A 22,910-nucleotide genomic window follows, 5' to 3' on the forward strand; every position below is an offset into this window, starting at 1 on the left:
CTCCATAACTGAAGTAAAATCATCAAGAAAACATCCATACTACACTGAGAGCAATTTACAAGAACAAAATGCACATCACTGCCTTTCAAACCACAAAAGTTCAATAGAAGAAAATTACACCTATGAGATCAGTCAAAAAAATTACATACACAGATCAAAACAGACATTAAAAATACTGTAATGCAAGCTCTTCTGAAAATATGAAACATACTGTTATACATAACCTCAGAGAAAAACACAGAGACAGTGTTTTCCACACTGGAGAGTGATAATTTGATAAGAACTGCCAGCAAATAGGATTCCTCTGAATTAAGCCTGTGATTACTCTCCAGATACACATGCAAAAGACCAAGTCTTGCTCAGAGACATGGAAGGAATATGAACTTGCTGAAATCAGTTCACACTTGGACAAGTATGCTGAGCTTTAACAAGGCTGGATTTTTGATAACGTGAGAGTCAGACAAGGCTTTCTCCCATCAATACCTAGGAACTGATGGGACCCTTCCTCATCAGCAGTCCTTCCTCTAAGTTCCTCTGAAATACATCTTATTACAGAATAAAATGCATACTAGTAATGAAAAAAAAAATGTTAAATGCCCCTAAAAAAAATAAAACTCAAAGGGTACTTCCATTTTTAGAAGTTTTCACCCTCTACCATTTTTGCCTTGCAAGAGAACTACAATGATGAAAACATCTGGTAGTGTCTTTGGCTAGCCTGAACACAGACTTGCCGGGAAAGTTTTCTCATGTTACGATATCTTCAGAGAAGTATTTTTAAAAACTCCCTCTAAAAAACTAATTCAGTGTATATTTCAGTGCTTCTTCCCAAAATCAGTTACAGTAATATGTAGGTAGGAGTGCCTCAAAGCACTGAGTGAAAATTTGCCAGTTTGCAAAAACTCAAAACCAAACAAAAAACCAAATCCCCCAAACCCTGAGCTATCTCTCCAAATCCAACAGTCTTGCAGAGATGGATCTTGGAATGCAGATCCTATGCAATACCTAAGACAGGCTAACAGACTCCTCAAAGCTCCTAAAAGGGGTGCTTCTGTTTCTCGTTCCCCTCAACCTTGTGCTACCACCTGGTCTGGATGGCTAAAGGTTCACTGGCAGCTCCAAAAGCTAAAAAACAGAGTATTAGTCACTTTTGTGAAATCAGTTTTATGGAGTTTGTTCACCTACAGTCATCAATAATGGAATATCACAAAGTGCTAACAAAAGAAGAGATAAAAAATACGTGGAAAAGGTTAATGGGCACAGGAAAAATGATTAGTTCCTCCTGGTGGTGGCTAGATCAGAACAGCTCTATCATACAACTACAGCTGGACAGCGGAGCCGTTTTCATTCCATCTTGCAGATCGTATCTAGAGATAGCTTCTAGAACAAAACCCCAACTGTTAACTCTGATCAATTGTATAGCACTTCCCTTGCTGCTTTAAACAGAAATGTGCAACGTATCATTAGTTGTGACTTCTGGACAGAACAAAAGAAAAAGCCTACATGGCTAAGAACCTTTATTTCTGGTGACAATGGCCAAAGCTCAAGATTTGCTATAAATAACTGCTATAAACAAACAGCTACAAGTAAAGCCTACTATAGCCTAAAGAAATGTAATGTGGAAATAAGCAATACAAACTCTACTATCCTGTACAAACACTCCTCATTTTATTAAACTAGTATTGACATCTTCAGTGCTCAAAACCATCTCCAATTCTTTCAAGAAGCATCTGTTTTGAAATTATTCAGGATTCTGGTTTAGAGATCTAGTTTCTTACTCTTTTCAATTCTATGAGATACATTTGCTTCCAATAAGCTACTAATTCTTCCAAACATGCACAGTTAATAAATACATCCCACAAAATATTAAGTAAGCAGCAAACTTATTTAGGGCTTGTTAAGTGCTCCCAAGCAATAAATTAGAACTACAATCACCAAGCAGCAGGTTGGGACTGTCAGTTTATTATATGAGAAGCATTACTTGCACACACCTGAAACAGACAATTGCTATGAGAAGCCTGATGGTCAACTGCTTTGCAGTCCCTCTATGTGTTTGTAACAGAGTGAATTAATCAAAAGCGAGTGCTAAAACTTAGGTAGGATACTTGATAAGTGATTCTAACAGGCAGGTCTTCTTCACAAATGATTTTTTAATAGAATTGCATTTTACTACAGAATTTAGAAGCACTTAAAATTATGTAGCGAGCCTATATTTTTATAGAGGAGATTTTTTTTGGTTTTTTGCCTTTTTTCATACTTAAAGTGGTCAAGCATGTTCATCTGTCCCACTGCTGTTCTGCTAAGTCAAAAAAATTGACTTCACATGTAAAACTATGGAATCAAGTGGAACTAGATTAATTTCAAATGCATGTATTTAATTAGTTAAAATCAGCACGTAACAATTACAAAACTGCTCTGTAATTAACAGAGCTTCTTTTAAAAAAGAGGGGTAATGTCAGATTTCTGATAACGTTTCTGCTGCTGATACAGACCAAACATTCACAAAATTGACAAATACAGCAATAGCACATAAAACATCAAGATTACACAGGGGTTAATCGAAACAGCATAGTACTTTGTTAATGGACAAATATATTAAACACCAATACTTTTACACAAAAGCCACTTTATTAGATATTTAATAGAATTAGAGGACAGACTAAATAATTTCTTACCATCCATCTTGTCAGAAGTATCCTCTTTGTTGAAAAAGCAGGCAAAGAAACATGGAAAACTTAGTGTGTTAGAATAAAGGTGTTCACAGCAGAGTCATAAAACATTAATTGAGGAAAATACATTAATATTAAATACAGCAGACATGTTTATCTAATTAATGCATGTATAAGCTACCTTAAGCAAAGTTGGCTTTGCTCAGTGCAAGGCACAAAATTACAAAAGAGAGTACAAGTACCCTGCACAGTGATAGTGATTCTGTATTTCCCAAATTTGAGAAAACCCATGCAGGAAAACATTTATAAATGGTTTCATTCTTGGTGTATACAGCTACTGAAGCATCAGGACATTTTTATATCATTAATGAACCATATATTTCTATTTCTTATGAAATTTGCTTCTGAGTATGAAGCCCCACCTGGGGTAAGGGACAGGAGGGAAAAAAACAGCACAATTAAGACAGAGGACAAATGAGAGAAAGTTTCACTCAGTTTTAAAAGCATTAAATATTCACCAGTTCAGCTGGAAGGTAGGGCATAAATATTCTGACAGTAACAATCAAAATTAAAATATTTAGCGCAGGACATATATAATTACAGCTCAGGCCTCCTCAATAAGGACATTAATACTTAAGGATGTCAAAGATAGTCAACATTTAAAATAACTAGAGAGTATCCTCCTGCTTCTAGCATAGTCTTTTAATAAATCATAAATAAGCAAGAGTTCTTGTATTAAAAATGAAAAAGGGAAGAGGTGGATGAACACAATTATGGATTACTATGCTTATAAGCTTCTGGCCTTCTGAGGCTTGAAATTTGGTAGCTGTGTAAGCAAAAGGTGGATGTTTCTCTGCAAGCCAGGCTGAAAATAAATTCAAGCTCTAGGACACAATGTCACTTATTTTGGTATTGACTGCAACACCTAAAGGAAGTGGAAAGCATTACAGAAATAAAGTAACATTACTTAGGCCTTTTCAGACCATGGTGAGCATTAACTTGATGGTTCGGTCATTTAACTTTCCATATTTGGGCTACTATAAATAAATCCTTTAAAATGAACAGAAGAAAGAACTTTACAAAGTAGCCCATTATCTGAAACATGGCACTTGCTTGGATTTGCACTCCATTCACTTAAAGGTTACCTTTTGAAAACTAAGAGTAAACAATATTTTGAAGCTAATCCACAACAAGCAACAGTCACACTGTCTACATGGTATGTATCCTTCAAATTACCTTACCACAGTGAAAAACTGCTAGGAGATTGAGCCAAAATCAGTCAAGCAGTACTGCTTTTATGTGACTGCAAAGCAACCTTGGTCTCCTTGCCCTTTCACTGTCTGCACTAGGATTTGACTTTCACTGTACTTCACCAGTATTATGTCATTTTGCCATTTCAAATGACATCACACTGCTCTCCACAAGTGATTGCATCTACTAGCAAGGAAAAGCTTTCCAGCAACTCAAATCCTTCAAATGAATAGGACCTGGATTTATTGCTTATTATTCGTTTCCCCCAATCCTCACTCATCCAATCAATACATTACAAAGAGAATAAGCTATTTCTGTTACTTTCCTGCTAAATCCACCACTGTTTACTTCACTGGAAACTTCTGTGCCCTTCTCGACCCTTGCTTACAAAATTCTTGGCATGAATCAGATATTGCTTTAAAAGTTGTAAAAGCAAACCAATATTCCAATCAAGAGATAATTTTCTGTGAAAGTCTTAAGACAATATAGTCCCTTCATTAGAGCAGCATAAAGAAGACATCAACAGAGTAGGATCTCTCTGATTTTCATTTGACTTTTCTTTTCCCTCTGTCACCATGCTCTGCGCCATTTTTACTTCTCTCAGTGCCAGCTTTGTCTGAGGTTCAAAACATGTTTTGTTGCACATCAAAACACACCAGACAACACTCTGATCTTGGAAAATTATCATCCCACATATTTCAGCCTTTCAGACATTAAGTTAGAAGGAACTCACAGTTCCAGGATTATAGAACAGTTTGAGTTGGAAGGGACCTTAAAGACCACCAAGCTCCAACCCCCTTACTGTGGACAGGAACACCTTCCACTGGAGTGGTTTCCTGCAAGCCTAGTGTTGAACACTGTCAGGGATGGGGCATCCATCATTTCCCTGAGGAACAATCAGTCTATCCCCTCGACCAAGCAGCCTCACGTCGGTGTCCACCTGCAACCCAGCAGGCTCTGCTGCCCCCACTGTGGGCACCAGAGGGAGTCCACATCCAAAACTGCTATTCCAAGTATCAAGTTTTTTTTAGTTCAGGATTGCTCACTCTTTTAGTTCAGGATTGCTCACTCTTTAAATTTACACTAAAATCAATGCCGTTCACAGCACTTCAAGCAGGCCCTCATGACAAAAAGAATCAAGTAATTTTAGGTAGCTTTAAACTTAAGTTCTGATTTTAAAAAGCACAACTAAAACCTTCGCAAACCACAGCCTACATGGATGCTAACACTTGCCCAAACACAATGCGTATCAGAAGAACTATACAGTGTCTTTGCCTCTTGTGATCACCGATGGCCATACTAACGTCTCTCCTTGGTGGTCTAGCTGGCACAGAAGCCGATAAGAAAAAAACAGTTTGGTGAACACTGAACCTCTCTTTCCTCACTGTTATCCCTACAGCACTGATAAGATAAAAATTTAGAACAAAAATTCATTCATAGTCCTTTACCATTGACACTTCATGGATGTTCTAGCACCTACAATACCACTACAATTATCAAATACTTTTCTGCACTCTTACCACTTGTAGCACTTCCTATGTCTAACAGCAAATATCAATGGAGATCATCAGCTAGGTAAAGCATACACATAGTTCCATCACTGCCCTTAGGAAGAAATTATGAACTCAATGTAGCAAGTTGTTGTGTAAAACACTTCTCTATTTTATGAAGAAGCCACCTCTGACTGCCAGGGATCTCTTTAGCACTCTTGTAGAATACCTGAAGAGCTGAGAAAAATGGAAAATCAAGAGCTCTCACACTTACTTCCCTGTTACTTTTGTTAACAAAAAAAGGCACGATCACCACGTGCTGCTAAGTAAAGGTACCACTCCTTCCAACACTTAACATTAATTCTAGATTAAGACATTCAGAGAGCATAGTATGGACACAGTCTTTGCATTGGCATTCTTCTAGCACAAGAAAAATAAAGCACGTAGGAAAGTTTGCAACTTACTTCAGAACACCTGCTCTTTTGCCACACTCCAGTGCTACTAACAACGATGACTGCCTTTCAAATACAGGAGGATTGCACTGTAACTTTTTGATCAAGAAAATCACAACGACCTGTCAGAGCAGAGCAGAGGTGCTCCCCTTACCTAGGGAGGCGTAGGACCCTGGGGGCAGCCCGGCTGCTGAGAGGCGCCCAGCTCCAGCTGTCTGTCCAGCAGCATGGCGGGCCTTGGCGCCCGCCGCAGCGTTCACGTCAATGTCACTGCGAGACCTCTGCAGGGTGCCCGGGCTTGGGACGCCCCTGCTGCTGCCTGAAACTACCAGAAAAGGGGAAGAAAAAAAAAAGAAGTCGATATTAAATAAAATTAATGATATTTAAGAGAGTAACATCTACTACTACCACACTGTGCTCGTAAGAAAGCACGAAAAACTATGTAAAAAACTAGTATTAAACCAAAAATTGCTGAGATTAAAAAGCAAACTAGACCTGGTCTTGCCATGAATGGCATATGGAAACAATTTGTGTGACAGCAGTATTTATCTCCATTCAGCATGAAATTTTAGCATTATTTAATGCCAACTCTCTGTTCCCACCGTAGCACAAATGACATAATTCTGAACCTTCATGTGATTTATTACGTTATTGAATGATTCACAACTGTAAGAAAATTCACTTCCTTCCTTGAGATAATGAAGGAAGAAAAATATTCCCACACTTCAGCTAAGGTGAGCTGAATGTGTACTCTTGAAAAGTTTTAGGGTCTAATTGTCGCTGTGATTTTTTAAGATTTTCTAAGCCTTCTGATGTTTACATTCTTGTAGCAAACGTTCTCACACACTTTCTGTAAATAACTTATTGTTTTGCATTCTTTTATAGAAGAAGAGAAATTTGATAGACTGTTGGTTTGTCCAGTGTCATTGGAGAGGTGGTACTTTCACCCTCCAATCCACTGTCACTTTTGGAAATCTATAAATGTTGGAGTCAGGAAATAAACTTCCCTTTTACTTCACCTTGAAAGCAGCAGTGTGTGTGCTTGTGTTGTTTCATGTCCTATAGGACATCTAATCTCTAGTATTTTTGTATTCACTTCCTATTATTTACTGAATTTTAACTATTTGCTTAATTTTAACAATTGTTTTAGGTCTTCTAAACTTGACTCCCCAGATTAGTTTCAGTATCCATTCTTAAATTACACTCCATTTGTAAAAAAGCTGCTCAATGATTTACTCTCAAGAAGTTACTAAGACATTATGGGAAAAGAGATTGAAGTTATTAAATTCCAAAAACTAAACACATCATTAAACTCTTTGAATTACAAATATGCCATTTGGCTGCTGTTATTTATTTATTTATTTATAAAGAGCAACAGCTACATGGGAACAGATGAAAGAGAGAGTGAGTCTTTAATTTCTAATTGCCATAGGCATAACCATGAACAGACCAAAGAGTAATGTTTTGTTTCTTTGAGAATGACTGTTCCATGACAAAACTCCTGGACAGCGGATCAATGAATTCAAAATTAATAATGAATTATGTCTCATAATTGAAACAACTGAAACTACATAAAATGTGAAGTGAGTGTGAGGCAATCTGAGCTCCAGGTACAGTTTGAAGTGACACATACCATTATTAATCTAGGAAACGGGGTAAATGCTGATACAGTCAATTTTTAAGCTGCATTTAGAACTTTTAATTCATAGAACACAAAAAACAATAACTATGCACTGCACTATATTACCACCACCTTACCTCTGCCTGCAAGACTTGCTGGGCTGGCTGCAGACCATTTAGATGACAGAGGCCGACTGAAAAAAGTCAATAAATCCAGTAAGTCTCATGTATCAGATGCAAAAGTAAAACACAAAAGAGCAAAAAAAAAAAATTCTGTTCTTTTCTCCCCTTCAACCTTCTCACCATATTTTTTAGAAAAATACTTTAAACAGAAAATGCTAAGAAAACTAGAATTATCTTTTCCCTTACATTTTATAAAACTACATCCTTATCACAAAGCACTAATCCTTCAGCTACCGACAGGCACACTTTGCTAACAAAGTTCAGGCATTCCTGACTAGGTCACAGAAACATTTAAGGTAGTCAGTACAAGGTTTTAACCACAGGGCTGATCTTAGACACCAGCCATCAAACAAGAACAGTGGGAGATACCGAAAAAGCTTTATTTGTGAAAGACATTATGTGAAGTGGTATCTGCAGTAACAAGAAAAACAGGTGTCCAACTCATAAGCCTCCTCCAGTCCCAGATGTCTCAAGAATCAAGTTATAAATTAAAAAAGGAAATGCTGATGCTTCCAAGCAGCTAGACTCCATTTCCCCTGTTGGAATGTAGAGGCTCCCATAACTTAGAAAAGAAGAAAAATCTCATGTCTTTTCCTCTAAGTTCTGTCTTCATTTCGTTCCCACTGCAAAAACAAGTAGTTACTGAAGCACAATCTTCCAGTCTAGTCAAGTTTAATTGTGAGCTCATCCTTTGGCCTGTTTGGAAGGGTAAAATGCAGCTGGAGAGACCAGGAAAATGAAAAGGACTGGCAGAAGAAAACGTAAGAGCATATTCGTTGGATAATATTCATTGGTTAAATGTCTGATAGGGAAAGTTTGTATTTGATGAAATAGTTGAGTATTTCATCAACAGTCAAATTTCAAGCCGAATTTCAGCCAAATTTCAGTGTCTCAGCTTTAGTAAAAATAATTCCTTTAAAATTAAACCTAAAAGTAGAGAGAAAAGAGATGCCTCATACTGTGTATTTACCCCAGTTATTAGCTCAGGCGCTCAGCAGTAATATAGAGGTCAGCACCATAACCTAAATCCTCACAGAAGAATATGTGTTTGCAGCTTGCTCTGAATAAACCTGCTTTTCTGACATGACTAACTAGTGTTTTGAAGGTACTTTGCCTCAAGTAAGGTGAGGAGGCTGAGGTAGAGCTCCTGACCTTACAACTTGCTCCAAACAAAAGTCCCAGACAACTGCCACAATCTACTGCAAATGACATTTTATGTAAACAGTTTCATACAAGTAGGCAGAAGTTACCACATTTCTCTCTCATTCCTCCATCTTCTCTAAAACAATTCCAGATTAATGATCTGTATGAGATGTAAGTTCAGAAGGTCAAAAATCACAGAGGATCTGACTTCTAGGAAACCATACCTGTAGTTCCTAATTTAGCCTATACAGGGGGAATTCAGCATTCACTATAGCAAAAGCCAGAAATAAAATTTTGGGTAACAAACATCCATCTGAATGTGAAGTTTGTAATAAATCAATTAAAATTTCATTAATTCCAATATCATCACCTATTCTTTTCATTTCTTATTTTACCCCTCACTTCCTGTACTGTAGCACTTACACATCTTGCAACATGGGAAGCAACATTTGAAGATTTAAGAGTATTTTAAGATTCTAATTTTCCTGTAATTTAGTTTTTAACAGTATATTACCAGTAACTCATTAACAGCACTTTTATTTTCAGATGGGGAACACAGATTAATTTTAACAAGAATATTTAAATGTTTATCTTTGAATAAACATTTGTGGAAAATAAAGTGCTCGCAATTGATTGCATCACAGACAATTATTTTTTAAACAATTTTTTATAATTACAAGTATCATAGGAAAGGTAAACCTCTGGTATTTAAGGAATTAGCCAAAAAAAAAAAAAAGTGAATTCCCATATGTGAGAAGCAGTCTTTGCCTTCAAGTAACAAGTGAGCAGACAAGCTCTCTGGTTTTGATAATGAAGATCTGAAATATTAAAAGGCTGAAATACTTTGAGAAGCTTTCTAGCATTCAAAGACAAAAATTGCCACATACTACTTCTACTACTACTTCACACATTTCTGCTAAAAAGCCAGTAGATTTCTTTTACTATTGGTACCTAAGAAAGCTTTAATTTATTCAGCTCAAGATTGTCTATGTATTTTAATACATCACTGACTGCAGTACAGACCCATCCTGTAGTAAGTGGCGGAGCTATGAAATACTGCTAATACATATTCAGTACTGTGAAGACAGGGAGAAAAAACCCCAAACCAATCTCCAACAAATCTCATTGCTGACATTCCTTTTTCATGCTTGGCAGCGAAAAGACATGATAAAGGAATTACACCATTACAGCTTTTCTAGACCTACTCAGCACATCAGAATGCTGGACATCGATATGAACCTTGAAGATATTTTGGTGTTTAAGCAGCTGTTAAGGAAAGCTATTATGAATACGGCATCCTAGTATCCAGTTAAAGACTGTCTGTACTTTGCACCTTGCTGGGGTAACACTGTCACATAACAAAACACCAGAGAAGAAATTTTAATTAAAAAAATTAGAAGTCACAAAATAAAATTGCAGCTTTTCTGTACTCAACAGGAATCTGGATAATTTGCCTTTGAGAAACTGCGTTTGTTTCTTGGCTCAGAAACAGTGAAGTGACCCTTACTTGAGGCTCTCCTGTGAGCTGGAGGATGACCTGTCTGACTGAGGGAGAGATGCTATACTGCCAGAATTCTTCAAGTAGGTCTGAAGGCTTCTTTGATAGGGTGGTTCCAGAGAATTGTACAGAGTCTCAGCTTCACTAGGAAAGTGATTTCTAAGACCCAGATAAGCCCTGCAAAAAAAGAATAACCACGTGTAAATGCTCAGTATTTTCTGTAAAGGGTGGAGTCAGGAAGTAAAGATTACAGAATGAACCACAGATAGGAGTGAAAGGAACTGAGAGTATGTAAAGCACACAGCAATGCTCATCAAGTCAGCTGCATGGACTGAATTAATCTTTTCAAAATAACTTAAGTCTATCCTCTGAATGTCTCACATTCACTCACCAGTTGTGTGGGGAAGCAGAAGGAATTGTTTTCTGGCATTCCCAAAGTGCTGCAGTTGTTTAAAGACTTAATTAATGGGAGCAGAATGATTATGCAGCAGTATCAACCTTTCTAACTCTTCTTTCAGCGGAGTCATCAAATGCTGCACAACTGCATTGACTCACTTGGCTTTAAGAATGTCTTTTGCAAAAGAAACCGGGTAGCAATTCTGGACAGAAACATCAGTTTTCAAACAAACTTGCTTGTATCTTCTTCAGCCATGGACAGCAGCTCACCTTGGATTAGAACCTCCTATCACTCATTCAGCACATGCACTTTTTCAGAGCAAAATTAATCAAAACTCACTTTCTTGCCTCCACTCTTGCTTCTGCATCAGCATCATGAATACCCTTCTTGATTGTTTCAACCAAGACAGCTGCATGCCTAGAAGAAAGACATTTTTCATGCTATTTTGCTACTCCAAATTCTAAGCAGTAGCTTTACACTTCAATTAACATTTCACCAAATAAAAAACAGCTGCAATGCTAGTTCTTTCCAAAATATGCAGTAAACAAACACTTAAGCACACTGATGACATAACTGTACCTTCTGTAAAGGTTTAGGTCAGCTTACTCCTTCAATCTAAAAGGATTTTAATCTACTTCTGACATACACCCACCTATCACACTTAAAATGTTATTTAAAAATACCTTTTTTAAGACACCTGCCTTCCTGAAATGGAAAAACTATTTCCACTGTTATATCAATAGTAGGAAAAGGGGAAAAATTAAGACCATAAGTTTTCTTTCAGCTTTGAAATCTTTTGGCATATGAGTTCTAAGTCTGAATACAAGTTCAATGAACAGCAAAGTACCCACCAGAACACAAACTTGTGAAGATAAACAAGTTTTAATTCAAGGCAAGCTTTGGGCAGGAGGTTTGTTATTTGGGGGGTGGGAGAGAGGTGGTGGGTTTTGTGGGTTTTTTTAGACACTTTGCCATAAATGATTTCCCCATTACTCCCCTTCTCAGGAGCACCCTGGGGAAGCAGCAATGTGACTGGAATGAGCTGGATGAATTCTTCAGAGCCTTTTCTGGATGCCCTTTATTCTCTTAGCTCCTACCCTGTGTTTACAGTGACCAACCTGCAGAACTGATGCACGTAGAGTTTTCCCATCTATCTGGAGAAGCCACAACGTGCTCATTAGCACAAAAAGACCTCCAGCCTAAGCCTACTTGCCCTCTTTCATAGCAAACACACAGATTTCCTCCTGCCAGGAGAAAAGACAGATGCTTACCTGCATATGCATTGCTCACACGCAGGACAGGAGAGGCAGAGGGTAAGGAGAGGAGGCCACAGGAAGCCAAGGCTGGAACATGCAGCTCTCCTTCCCCCTGGCACCTGAATGAGCCACATGACTTGCTGTGCTAGAAAGGCTATCTATGCCAGAAAGGCTGGCCAACACTCAACAACATAATCCAATTAAAGGATTCAACGACGATATTTCTGTCTTAAATTACATTACCATATTATTTTAGGGGAAAAAGTATACTGGCCCATACCTTTCCAGTGAATGTGTTTGCCACTCTTGTAATAACAGGTCTAAAAATTCAAAGGAGCGCCTAAAAACACAGAACCAAAGTCATAATTAAATACTCATTTCTCTAATGTGCTTGTGGAATAAACACTAACTTCACTCTCTCCCCCTGAGGGAAATAAATGAAATAAAATTATCTTTATCTGTCAAATAAGGGCATTGGTCATATTATTGGAAAGTTAAAATATTATGTATATTAAGCAAACATGCAGGCTAACTAATCTTAAACTTCAAAATAATAGACATGGTTCAATTTACAATGTGCTGTTCAAGTCATGTTATTACACACACCCCATGTCAACTGTATTAGTCCCAAAATAACAGACAGACATAAACTAATGAAGTTGAAAAATATTGTACAGAGTATAAAATCCTATTATATAAAAATATTTAAGACAAACTATAGGATTTCTATGGCAGTATACTTCTGTCCCAAACACTGGTCTCCCATCCTTCCCTCTGCCACTACTGAGTATGTAGCATAAAGGAAAACACGAGACCATTAGCAGAGTGCTCTGCATATAGAAAGCACTGCAAAAGATTTTCTGGCACTGTACTAATGAAGATATCTAAGTGTATTCATTATTAATTTGGGAATCTTGACAATTTAGCAAAGTGCCATTAGCAAAAGGCATACTTTTAAAAACTATGTCTGAAGCTAGATCCTGACGAAAAATCCAACTGACACAGATTAGGAAGGTGTAGATAATTTTCAGACATGTAGTGAACCTGACCGCCTGAAACAATTTCTTTTTCTGGTTATTCAGCATTTTGGACCTGTTCTGGAGGGACAAATTTGGTTTTTATTCTGCCCAAATCCTTTGGACATCGGCAAGGCATGGCAAGAAGCCCTGCAATGCTTTTCACTATTACAACCAATCTAGTGTTTTGCTGTCTTCCCAAAAGAATGAAAACAATATGCAGACAATGCTTTCCGTGATGCTCACTGGACTGTGAACTGCAGTACCAAAGCCACCTGCAGTCTAATGTTCCTCAGTAAAGGCACAGCATGCTGAGGCACTGAAGCCCTGTGAATTGTTTAGCAGTCAAACTAGAAGCTGCGGCAGGTCAGTACAATCTGGGTTGAGGTAACACTTGCTCTGGATGCAAAAGCAGCTTAGATTCAAAGAAAGTAATTCAGATGCTCAAGTTGCTTCCTGCATACACACAGTGACTTCGCTTTCAGGAGTAGTGTCAGTCCAGAAATAGCATTAACTGCTTTTGTGTGGTTCGGTACAGAAAATGACACTGTCAAAACACAATTCATTTCTTAAGAGCCAAGTCGTATGTACAAGCATCATATTCTCAGAGAAAGCAACATGCTGGAGATGTAGCTGAGCTGCTGAACACCACAACACATGGATGCTCTGTGTCCTAAGGTAGCTGCCACTGTCTCAAGGCTGAAATTAAATTTTGCAGTTTGCAGTTTACTGGCTAACAGTTTTGTGGGTTCAGCATTTATGGCCACAAATCTTCTAATTTCTTAATTTTCAACATATGCTAATCATATTTTAAAAAGCAACAGCCTTGGTAATTTTCATTTATAATGTACCCACCTTCTAACTGCAACTGATTTTGAGGTACAGTTGCTTGTTATTAAAGGTATGAGTCGTGGCACATGAGTATGCTGCCAAAAAAAGGACAAAGCAGTTAATGAAAAAAGCATTCCTGAATCCTGAATTTGTACTGTACTTATTAATTCAAACAGAATTAACACCATAATAAAAACTACAATAATTTAAACTGCTTACCAAAACTTAATCATAAAATTCTATTAAATGAAACACTGCTGTTAGCATGTCAATTGATTAAAGCTAGTTTCTTCCAAAAGGTCAAGCAAAAACCACTTCTCACTGCCATGAACAATAACATCATGATATGCAATACTTTGCAGTCAAAAGTAATATAAGAAGTTCAAATGTAGCTGTCTCCTCAAAGGAGTTGAAAGTTGACACTATTTTAGTTTTACCACAGGAAAAAAAAATAATAGACATAGCTGTCTTAGAAGTCAAGGTTAGAGAGCAAAAAGTGAATCAATGAATATGAAAATATAGGCACATTCTTAAAAGGATCAGTATGATTAGTACCACAAGGATTAAATATCCTTTAATGGAAAATATGTCAATAAATTAATAAAAGCACTGATATATAAGCAAGCTTATATATATAATCTATATGGAAACACCTGATGGGAGAAGAAAACTATTAAACTATGCACAAGATAAACTACATTCAATCCAAATGCATTACAGAATTCAGAATTAAAGCTGCCTCACTTCAGCTTTTCTTAACTAATTGTAGACACAAAGCACTACCATTTTAATTTCAAGTAAGAGGCTCAACAAGCATGTTGTTCAACAAATCTATTTTCAGTTAATTTCTTTAGTCCTTTCTTGATTAAATACCTACAGTAAATACTCCCCAACATAGTGTGAAAGAGCAGGCTAATTTAAAAAAATCCAAGTTCTTCAGAAGTACAGTACTGAAGAATTCTTACTCTCTCATGTATCACAGCTGCAGGATATAAACACACAAACCACAAAAAAAGCAGAGATGATCATCAGCTCACAGAGTACTGCCAATTTTAGGATTAGGAAGGAATTAATCAAAAATTCTGGAAGAGCCTAACAGTTACATTTGTTTGTCCTGATATACTTTTAAACACAGTTTTAGGGGGTTTGTTTGTGTTTTGTATAGATTGTAAAGTGAAAAGAGGCATATGACTTCCAGAAAGGGACAATGGGCAAATCAGGGTAAAAGTAAAGTTTTTACAGATGGAGTAACCCATGCATTCCAAGTCTTTGGAGCTAACGAGCTGCAATTTCTAGAAAGTTATTTTGCAAAGGAATCAAAGCCCCAGCCTTGCCTTCATTCTGTTTTTAACATGTCATACTTCACCAGCTGCTCCTTTGAGGATGTAATGATGTGCTTCATTGCAAACCACCTTGAAGATCAGTTGACAAACCTGAATCTCGCCTCCTTCTGAGAAAGATTCCTGCCACCATGCCATCTCTCCATGATTCCCTCCCTGCCCCCCCACCTTTTTTTAAATTGGCTTCCTGATGTACTAAGTGTCAAGAAAGAAAAATCAGACTGCAGTGTAAGAACTTCCTGCAGAAGAAAGATGAAATCCAATGAAGGCACAAAGACGAGATGAAGCTCTTCAAGATCACTGGTATTACACAGCCTCCCTGTTTCTATGCAGACTCACTCCAGAGCAATCACACAGTAAAGCACCAGGATCTGAACTGGCTGTCACTGGATGCTCGTGGGAATTTTTGAGTAAAACACTGACTCCAAAAACTGCAGTAGCTTGGGTTCTAAATATTCAATTGATCAAAGACCCCCCTGACCAATACTCATTTAGTCCAAAGGACAGAAGCCCAAACAGGCATGGGACTGCACTTCTTTTTGATATTTAATTCTGAAATCTGAATTTTCTACTAAAAAACCTCACATATGCCATTTATTGGTTAGGTATTTGAACACTGTGGATAAGATTTTCTTGTTTTTTATGCTTCAAATCCATTATGTTAAGTCACAGCTAAGAAGAACAGAAATTTAAACAAAACCAGGGCAACTATAGCTGATGTGTAAGCTTGTCTTCAAATTAACTAAACCAATAAAACCAATTTAATGTAATTGGTGAATGTTTCTAATTTCTTACATGCCAGAGCTTGTCTTACACTACTGCAAATGGTATTGTTCTCTTACAACTATAATTATCCTGTGTAAGGTGTATTCCTTCCCTCTCAAGTCTGCACCATTGCACAGTGGAGTGTAAGAGTCTGGGGAAAAAATACCGAGGGATTTTGTGTTAGCCCACGTGCTGATGCAGAGGTCATACATGCAGAGGTCTCAGAGCACATTCTCAGAGGCACAGAGAGACAAAGCAATATACGTTCTGAACCATACTGAAGATGGCAACAAAAGGTGTAAGTCATGAAATCTCTTAGGTTTTCCAACAACTTATAAAATTAAAACCACCAATGAGATCATAGTAAATTGCAGTAAGTGCTTGGCATTAAGAACACCACAACTTCAAATGCAGAAACTACAGGCAATCTCCCACTTTAGGTGAAACACACCAATACAAGTCCCAAAACTCTAAATATCTTGCCTGAGACACCAGTCAGCAGATGCTCAAAGAACACTCAGTAGAAAACAGCTGGATAGAGCACTCCTCTGGTCTGTATGTTATAGCTTTGGGGACTCAGCTTATAAAGTTCTGGAATTTAAAAATTCAAGTCTCTATTGGATTTTTCTTCATGAACATGTGCTTTCTGAACTGATCCAGGTATGTGTAGCCTCTTCAACATTTTATCATTAACTCCATGGTTCCAAATTTTTTTTGGAGGTGAGTGTATATGTAGAAAGAAATAACTTCATTTTGTTTGTGCTATTTAAATTCTCACTAGTTTCTTAGCTACTAGCTTAACTTTGTCTTTTCCAAGAAGGCAGTTAAAAGCAGTTACACTTTGAAACACACTTGGTCTTTTTTCAATTAACACATTACAAAAAAAATCCCAAAATCACGAAAATAGACTATTTCACATCTATTCTTCCATCTTTACTATGACAATGCTGCCAATTGGTTTCAACGATATGTAGTATTTGTCAACCCATGAGAAACATTACTCCTCTGTTAAAGAATGATTTAAAAACCTGTATTTCAGTGTAGTTGTTATCTCTGCCAACAGCCATGACCTGAAAATTCCTAGCAGGTGAAGTGAGACTGGAACACCTACCCGAATGATGAACCTGATGGCTGCACACCCAGAGGTTGCCATCACTTTGGCGCTGTTGGGAACCAGGTTAAAAAGAGTAGGCACAATTGCTTCAGCGCCATGGTCAAACTTGTTTCCCAGAACAGTTGAAAGGTGGCTGTTTAGAGGAAATATAAATTAATTTCTTAGTCTCAAAATAACAAAGTTCATTTTAAAGATTCATCCTTCCAAACAACAGAATTTCTTAATATCATGATTTCCAGGAACACTAAGAAACCAAACATGAATAATTTTGCTTCATAATGAAAAAACAAGTACTACAACTGGAAAGCCTAAATTTTCATGTCCACATAAAGTATCACTGTATTTCTGCGTTTTAACAGACTGAGATGTATAAATCTAAAATTTTAAATTAATTGAGATTTTTTTTTTCCTTTTGAATGCAGGCAAAACTACTAAACTCACCACAATCAGCCAAACATAAAATTTGACCCCCTTGTCTGTTAAAGGTTACATTTTCAGTTTTAATAAATATAAAAACACATGCCACACACAGTAATTTAACTGTCCATTGGTGACAACAAATGCTTTTTTTGTGCAGAGACTATATAAAAAAGAATTTGTAGCCAGCAGCAAATGACACATCAAATATATCTAAGTCTTAGGGATCAAGGAAAATTCCAGGTTGTTAGGCCTGCATGAGAATATTTGCAGAGTACTTTTAGACTGCTCCTGACTTCATGTTGGGAATGGTTATTACAATTTTATCAAAGCCTTGATTTCCTTGGAAAGGGCAGTTGTATGCTTCAGCATTTCCTCTCAGTCTGTTCAAACAAGAGACCAAAATATGGTGGTCCTGTTTCAGATGGTCACTGAAAATCAGTGGTTACACTAATGTCTTTCCAGAGGATAAAAAAAGTCATGGAAAACATGGAAATGTGAAAGACTACTCTGGTTTTACCCTCTGCCCTTCAATTTAAAGGAGTCCATGAGATGCTAGTGGTGAAGATTTTATTTCAGTTTAGCCACAGCTTCTAAAATTATCATGGTCATCTGTCTCGTGCCCAGAGAGACAACCCTGGAAGTGTTCAAGGCCAGGCTAGATGGGGCTTTGAGCAACCTGGTCCAGTGCAAAGTGTCCCTGGACTGCCAACAGGGTTGGAACCAGATGATCTTTAAGGCCCCTTCCTAGCCAAACCCAGTCCATGATTCCGTAAGAAGTATTACCTCAGCAAAATGCTCTATGTTCAAACCACTACAGCACTATTCCCATTGTCTTTACAAGCAGTGCTAGTGAAGTGCTCTGCCAATCACCCAAGCATAAGTGATCCTAAGCTAAGTCCCCAATATCATTCACAGCAGTTGGCAATAACCTGCACTAACAATGACTTGGCAATGATGTTAACTGGTTATTCACATACAATTCGTTATAGGATTTATCAACTGCGTGTATCCCCACAGAGAACAAATTCCTTTAAGCATTTCTTTACCTCTGTGGCTTCAGATCCTGACTTGACTCTATCAGTCACAGAGTACAGCAGTCCAACAAGAGAATCTCTCCTGGGACACTGATAAAGCACCTCTAAGCCAACCCCACAGTAGCATTTGGCAAGGTGCATGAAGGCACGCAAACTGTACTTACGCTACAGTAATGCAGGCTTCTCTAACCACCTGGGATCTGAGATCCTTGGCTGACAGCTTGAAAGCACCATCCAACAGCCGTAAATGCTGGAAAAATCCATCGTACTGTGCAGCTCCAGCAACGAGCAAGGACCGAACCTTCTTCAGCTAAAAAAAAAAAATCAGTGTTTGGGTTAGGACACTGCCAATATGCATTTCAAAACAAAAGAAAAAGGAACAGCTTCACTATGCAAAAATACATGTTGGCATGTCTTTACAGCAAAATTTTCAAAATATATGGCAGGGATTAAAAAGAGCCGTAAAAAATTTACATTACGCTCTAGAGGTAAAAAAAAAAAATAAATCTCAGAATCCAGAAGACAAATACACAAACACATACTTCTGTTCACATACCTGTTTATAAGCATTAAGATGCCATAAACCTGATTAAAAAATAGAAATGGAACATACACACAAGAATTTTAACCCTTTAAGTGGAACTTTTCAAAGCTGCACACAAGAGATGTTAATGCTAGCAGTTAACCTGTATGCAACTTCACATAAATGACAAACTTAAACATCTGTGATGGCTTTTAGAAAAGCTTCCACTTAAATATCAGCAAAAATGCATTTCAGACTTAAACACTCAAACTTACTTGGTATACAGAAATTCAAGGTGTAAAAATTAAAATGAAAATTTCTTTCATTACATGGAGTGCAATGACTTTAGGAAAAAACATTTTAGAATATCTGGCTGTCTGTGCTTTATGAAATGCACCCACCCAAACCTAAAATCAGATAAAAAGTTTACCGCATTAGTTCGCTGATCCCAATCATGTTTGTCATCTGAGAGAATTTCCCTGATTTTGTTCAACGTTTCTTCAAGTTCTCGACTAGAATAAATCTGAAGTATTAAAAATAATAAATAAAAAAAAACATCAGGAAGTTCATATTGTTAATATCCCAGGTAATGTGATGAAGAAAAATAGCTTGAGAAGAGTGAAAATACAATTCTAATCCCACAAATCTTACCCCCAAAGTTAGAGAGGTCTGTGTAAGAGTCATAAATGGGCATTTTAAGACCAGTCTGTAAGGATATCACTGAGTAATGAATATTCATGAGAAAAACAAAAGGCTGAAGAGTCAACATTTTCCTTTCAGCATTTTCCTTTCCTTTTAGCTCATCACAAAGATTTTACCCTTCACCTTTGTGATGAGCTAATCATATTCACAATTTCATTAACTCCACTTAAAAAAATAAATAATTCAATAGGAGCAGAGGTTTCAGACAATCTGCTGCAATACTATTGAAACTCAGTTTAATTTTCATAGTCTTATAATGAAACTCAACCAACATTTTAATTCATTGCAACTCTTTTGGAGCTGGGACTCTCTGGGGAACTAACTAGGCTGTGAGAACACTAAAACTAAAATTTGTCTGAAAAATTAAAGGGCTTCCATAGCTTCTCTATGTATTGCTACTTTAAGACTATCATTTATTAACTTATACAGTCAGTAAATAAATATAAGGAGCCACCTATAGTCAGAATTCTCACTATACAGTAAGACCACCAATATCGAAGCCTGAGCAATCTAATCATGCAACAGTCACTATTTGTTTATAAATGAATTAATGTCTTTATTCAACTGCACATGTCTAAGAACAGATATTTAAAGAAGAAAGGCCTACTTGTGAAAAAATATTATCTTTAAATTAACTGATTTCTCTTCTATCTTCCTGGACATAACTCAAAGGATGCTTTTTTCTGTTTCCACTGCATACACAAAATTTCAAGTTCTTTTTCCCTTCAGACTGAGAACAAGTTTAAGAGAATATGAAGCAAATTACTAAACAGAAACTTAATCTGACCAGGTTTTTTTTTTGGTTGGTTGGTTTGGTTTATAATTTTTGGGTTGGTTTTTTTGTTTGTTTGTTTTCGGGTTTTTGGTTTTTTGGAGGTTTTTTTGGGGTTTTTTTATGTGTTTTTTTTTTTTTTTAACAGTATCTTCAGCTAAACATTTCCAGTTTTTTGGATGAGAAGTTTTTTTATGCAAACACATTAGACAAAACTCACTGGCTCACACACAAGCACCTGACACACCTTCAAGACACAGGGCTGGCAGATGTGAGTCAAGACTTCAAGGAAACTCATACCTTTCTACAGTGGAAGCTGGACACCAGCATAACTTATGTAGCACCTAAACAGCAGGACCTGATGCTCTCTTGTTATTTAAGACATAATTTTTGTATGTGCAAGAGCACACAGAGGAAACAAGGTCCAGTGGTTAGCCATCTTGTTTTGCATGAACTGGTTAGGAGCTGTGTCTCTTGAACACACTGTTGTTCTAGCACGTATACATGCATCTTTGACCTTACTACTAAAACGATGCCATGTCTTTCTTCTGTTCTGCAGTTATACTGAATGATTATTTTCTTTAAAATATCTTAATTTCCAAGGCATCGTCAAATTACTGTAGGGATTATTCAAAATACAGTCTAGTTTTCCAGTTTTCCAGTTTGAGCACATCAAATTAATTAACCACAAAAGATATGGAACCTTAACTCTATTGACATCTGTTCTTTTCCCAACACTTTAACAGAATGTGGTTATGGAGGTATGCAAATTTCATGCTGGAATATGGAGGAGGTGAAAGACATCACAGCTCTAAAACACCTTCGTACTGGATTTCCAGAAAAAACAGGGTAGGAATCTTTTGAGAAACAGATTAATGAGTACACCCAGACCAGCTTCGCTGTAAGGTGGAAAACGACTTCTGAATATACTTTACCAACAAAATAGAGATTGTTATTACCATGCAGCAGTGTGAGCTCTTCCAGGATACACTGTGGAAGCAGTTTTGCACTTCTATACACTTCTATGACTGCATCCATAAAAACCAGAAAGCTGCTCCTCATGATTACTGTTTCCTTCACTGGAAGTCACTAAATATCTGATGTATTACTTACTTAAAATGAACAAATGACTTAATGAAAAAAATTGGGTCCAAGTATAAGATACTTTCTACTCCACCACCCACAAAACATGAGTTTCGTATTGCCATTTAAGGTATTTGTGTATACTGGTAGCCTATTAATAGTTGTTAAACAACCCTAGTTTATTCTAACACTAATTCTGTAAGAACAACACTCTGAAAAAAACTAAGTATATGTATCTCAGTAAGCTTTTTTATGAAAAATAATTTCCATTCTGAAAGAAATTTTTTATTTTTGTTTGAAAGTGTAAAGGACTAGTCACTGGTTAACTCAAGATGCAGTTTCATACTACAGTGACACTTCATGCCATCAGAATTCATGACGTGATTCAACCTCCTCAGAATCTCCTTTTACCATAACTCTCTCTTTGACCTGTCTCCTGCTCAGTTCAGACCTTTAATACACAGAAAGCTCATCCTACAAGAGGAGAGGCAAGAATTTCTTTGCCAACTCAGCATTTCTCTGTGAATTTATCATAAAGCAAGGTGCAACAAGAATGGAAGCAGCATGATGCCTTTTGGTGGCATCGAACTGAGGACTGTTCAATGCACACTCAAATCCTAGTCTGAAGTCCTGGTCAAGGTACAAAAACCTTTTGCAAGCTGTTTCATTAAGCAAATCCAGAAAATATAACTTTTCTGCTGTCAGCCTCTGTGTCATAAGAGACCACGTTGTACAGTACAGTTACTGCTGCAAGACTAAAACATGCTGGGCACCAGGCAAACACAGAAGCAACCAGTACAACGGCTTAATGTCCACCCCATTAGCATTTCCAGGCAAGGAATTGCATTTTTTCTTTAATTACCTGGCACAAATAGAACTGGGCCTAGGAATATTCAAATTGGCATTGCAGTGTAGAAATTAATAAGTGGTATAATTTTATTTTGTCATGAAATGAAAACCATAATTCCACTGAAAAATCCTGTATTTTCAAGGTTGTACATACCTACCTTAATTTCACAGGAATAAAAGGCAAAATTTTAATAATTTCTTTTTTCCCTGCCCTCAATTAATTACACTTTTAGGAGGCCAAGATGAAATTATTCAGCCAATGACATAATGCATTTTTTGCTCAGAAGTTCCCACATCAGACTCTATAAAAAGAACTGAACTTGTTTTTAAACGAATTTTAGCTATTAATGAGAGTTATTCCTAATAACCCAAACACAGAATTTTCTTCTGTTTCAGCAAAGGCTTAAGTTGTAAAAAGAAGGTGGTTGTAACCTTGACTATGAGAGCACAATCCTGTCATTACAGTACTTTTTAGCACACAGGTCCATCAGACTACATCTAAAAA

General features: G+C 37.1%; 1 protein-coding gene across 13 annotated transcripts in view; it reads right to left on the reverse strand.

The window, feature by feature from the left end:
- Positions 1-22,910, reverse strand: part of CLASP2 (cytoplasmic linker associated protein 2) — a 147,602-nt gene that overhangs the window by 49,275 nt on the left and 75,417 nt on the right. For 8 of the 13 annotated variants that reach the window (XM_059850452.1, XM_059850517.1, XM_059850510.1 and 5 more), the window contains 10 exons: positions 19,430-19,522; positions 18,641-18,786; positions 17,020-17,155; positions 13,828-13,898; positions 12,237-12,296; positions 11,040-11,117; positions 10,313-10,480; positions 7,618-7,673; positions 6,014-6,184; positions 2,673-2,696 (listed from right to left, as the gene is read on the reverse strand). In XM_059850452.1, the coding sequence (XP_059706435.1) occupies positions 2,673-2,696; positions 6,014-6,184; positions 7,618-7,673; positions 10,313-10,480; positions 11,040-11,117; positions 12,237-12,296; positions 13,828-13,898; positions 17,020-17,155; positions 18,641-18,786; positions 19,430-19,522 (1,003 nt within the window). The remainder of the gene's footprint in view (positions 1-2,672; positions 2,697-6,013; positions 6,185-7,617; positions 7,674-10,312; positions 10,481-11,039; positions 11,118-12,236; positions 12,297-13,827; positions 13,899-17,019; positions 17,156-18,640; positions 18,787-19,429; positions 19,523-22,910) is intronic. The other 5 variants (XM_059850525.1, XM_059850502.1, XM_059850469.1 and 2 more) reach the window with 1 other exon arrangement.

Source organism: Haemorhous mexicanus, chromosome 1 (genome assembly GCF_027477595.1).
Source record: "Haemorhous mexicanus isolate bHaeMex1 chromosome 1, bHaeMex1.pri, whole genome shotgun sequence".
In the NCBI taxonomy this organism is placed as follows: domain Eukaryota; kingdom Metazoa; phylum Chordata; class Aves; order Passeriformes; family Fringillidae; genus Haemorhous; species Haemorhous mexicanus.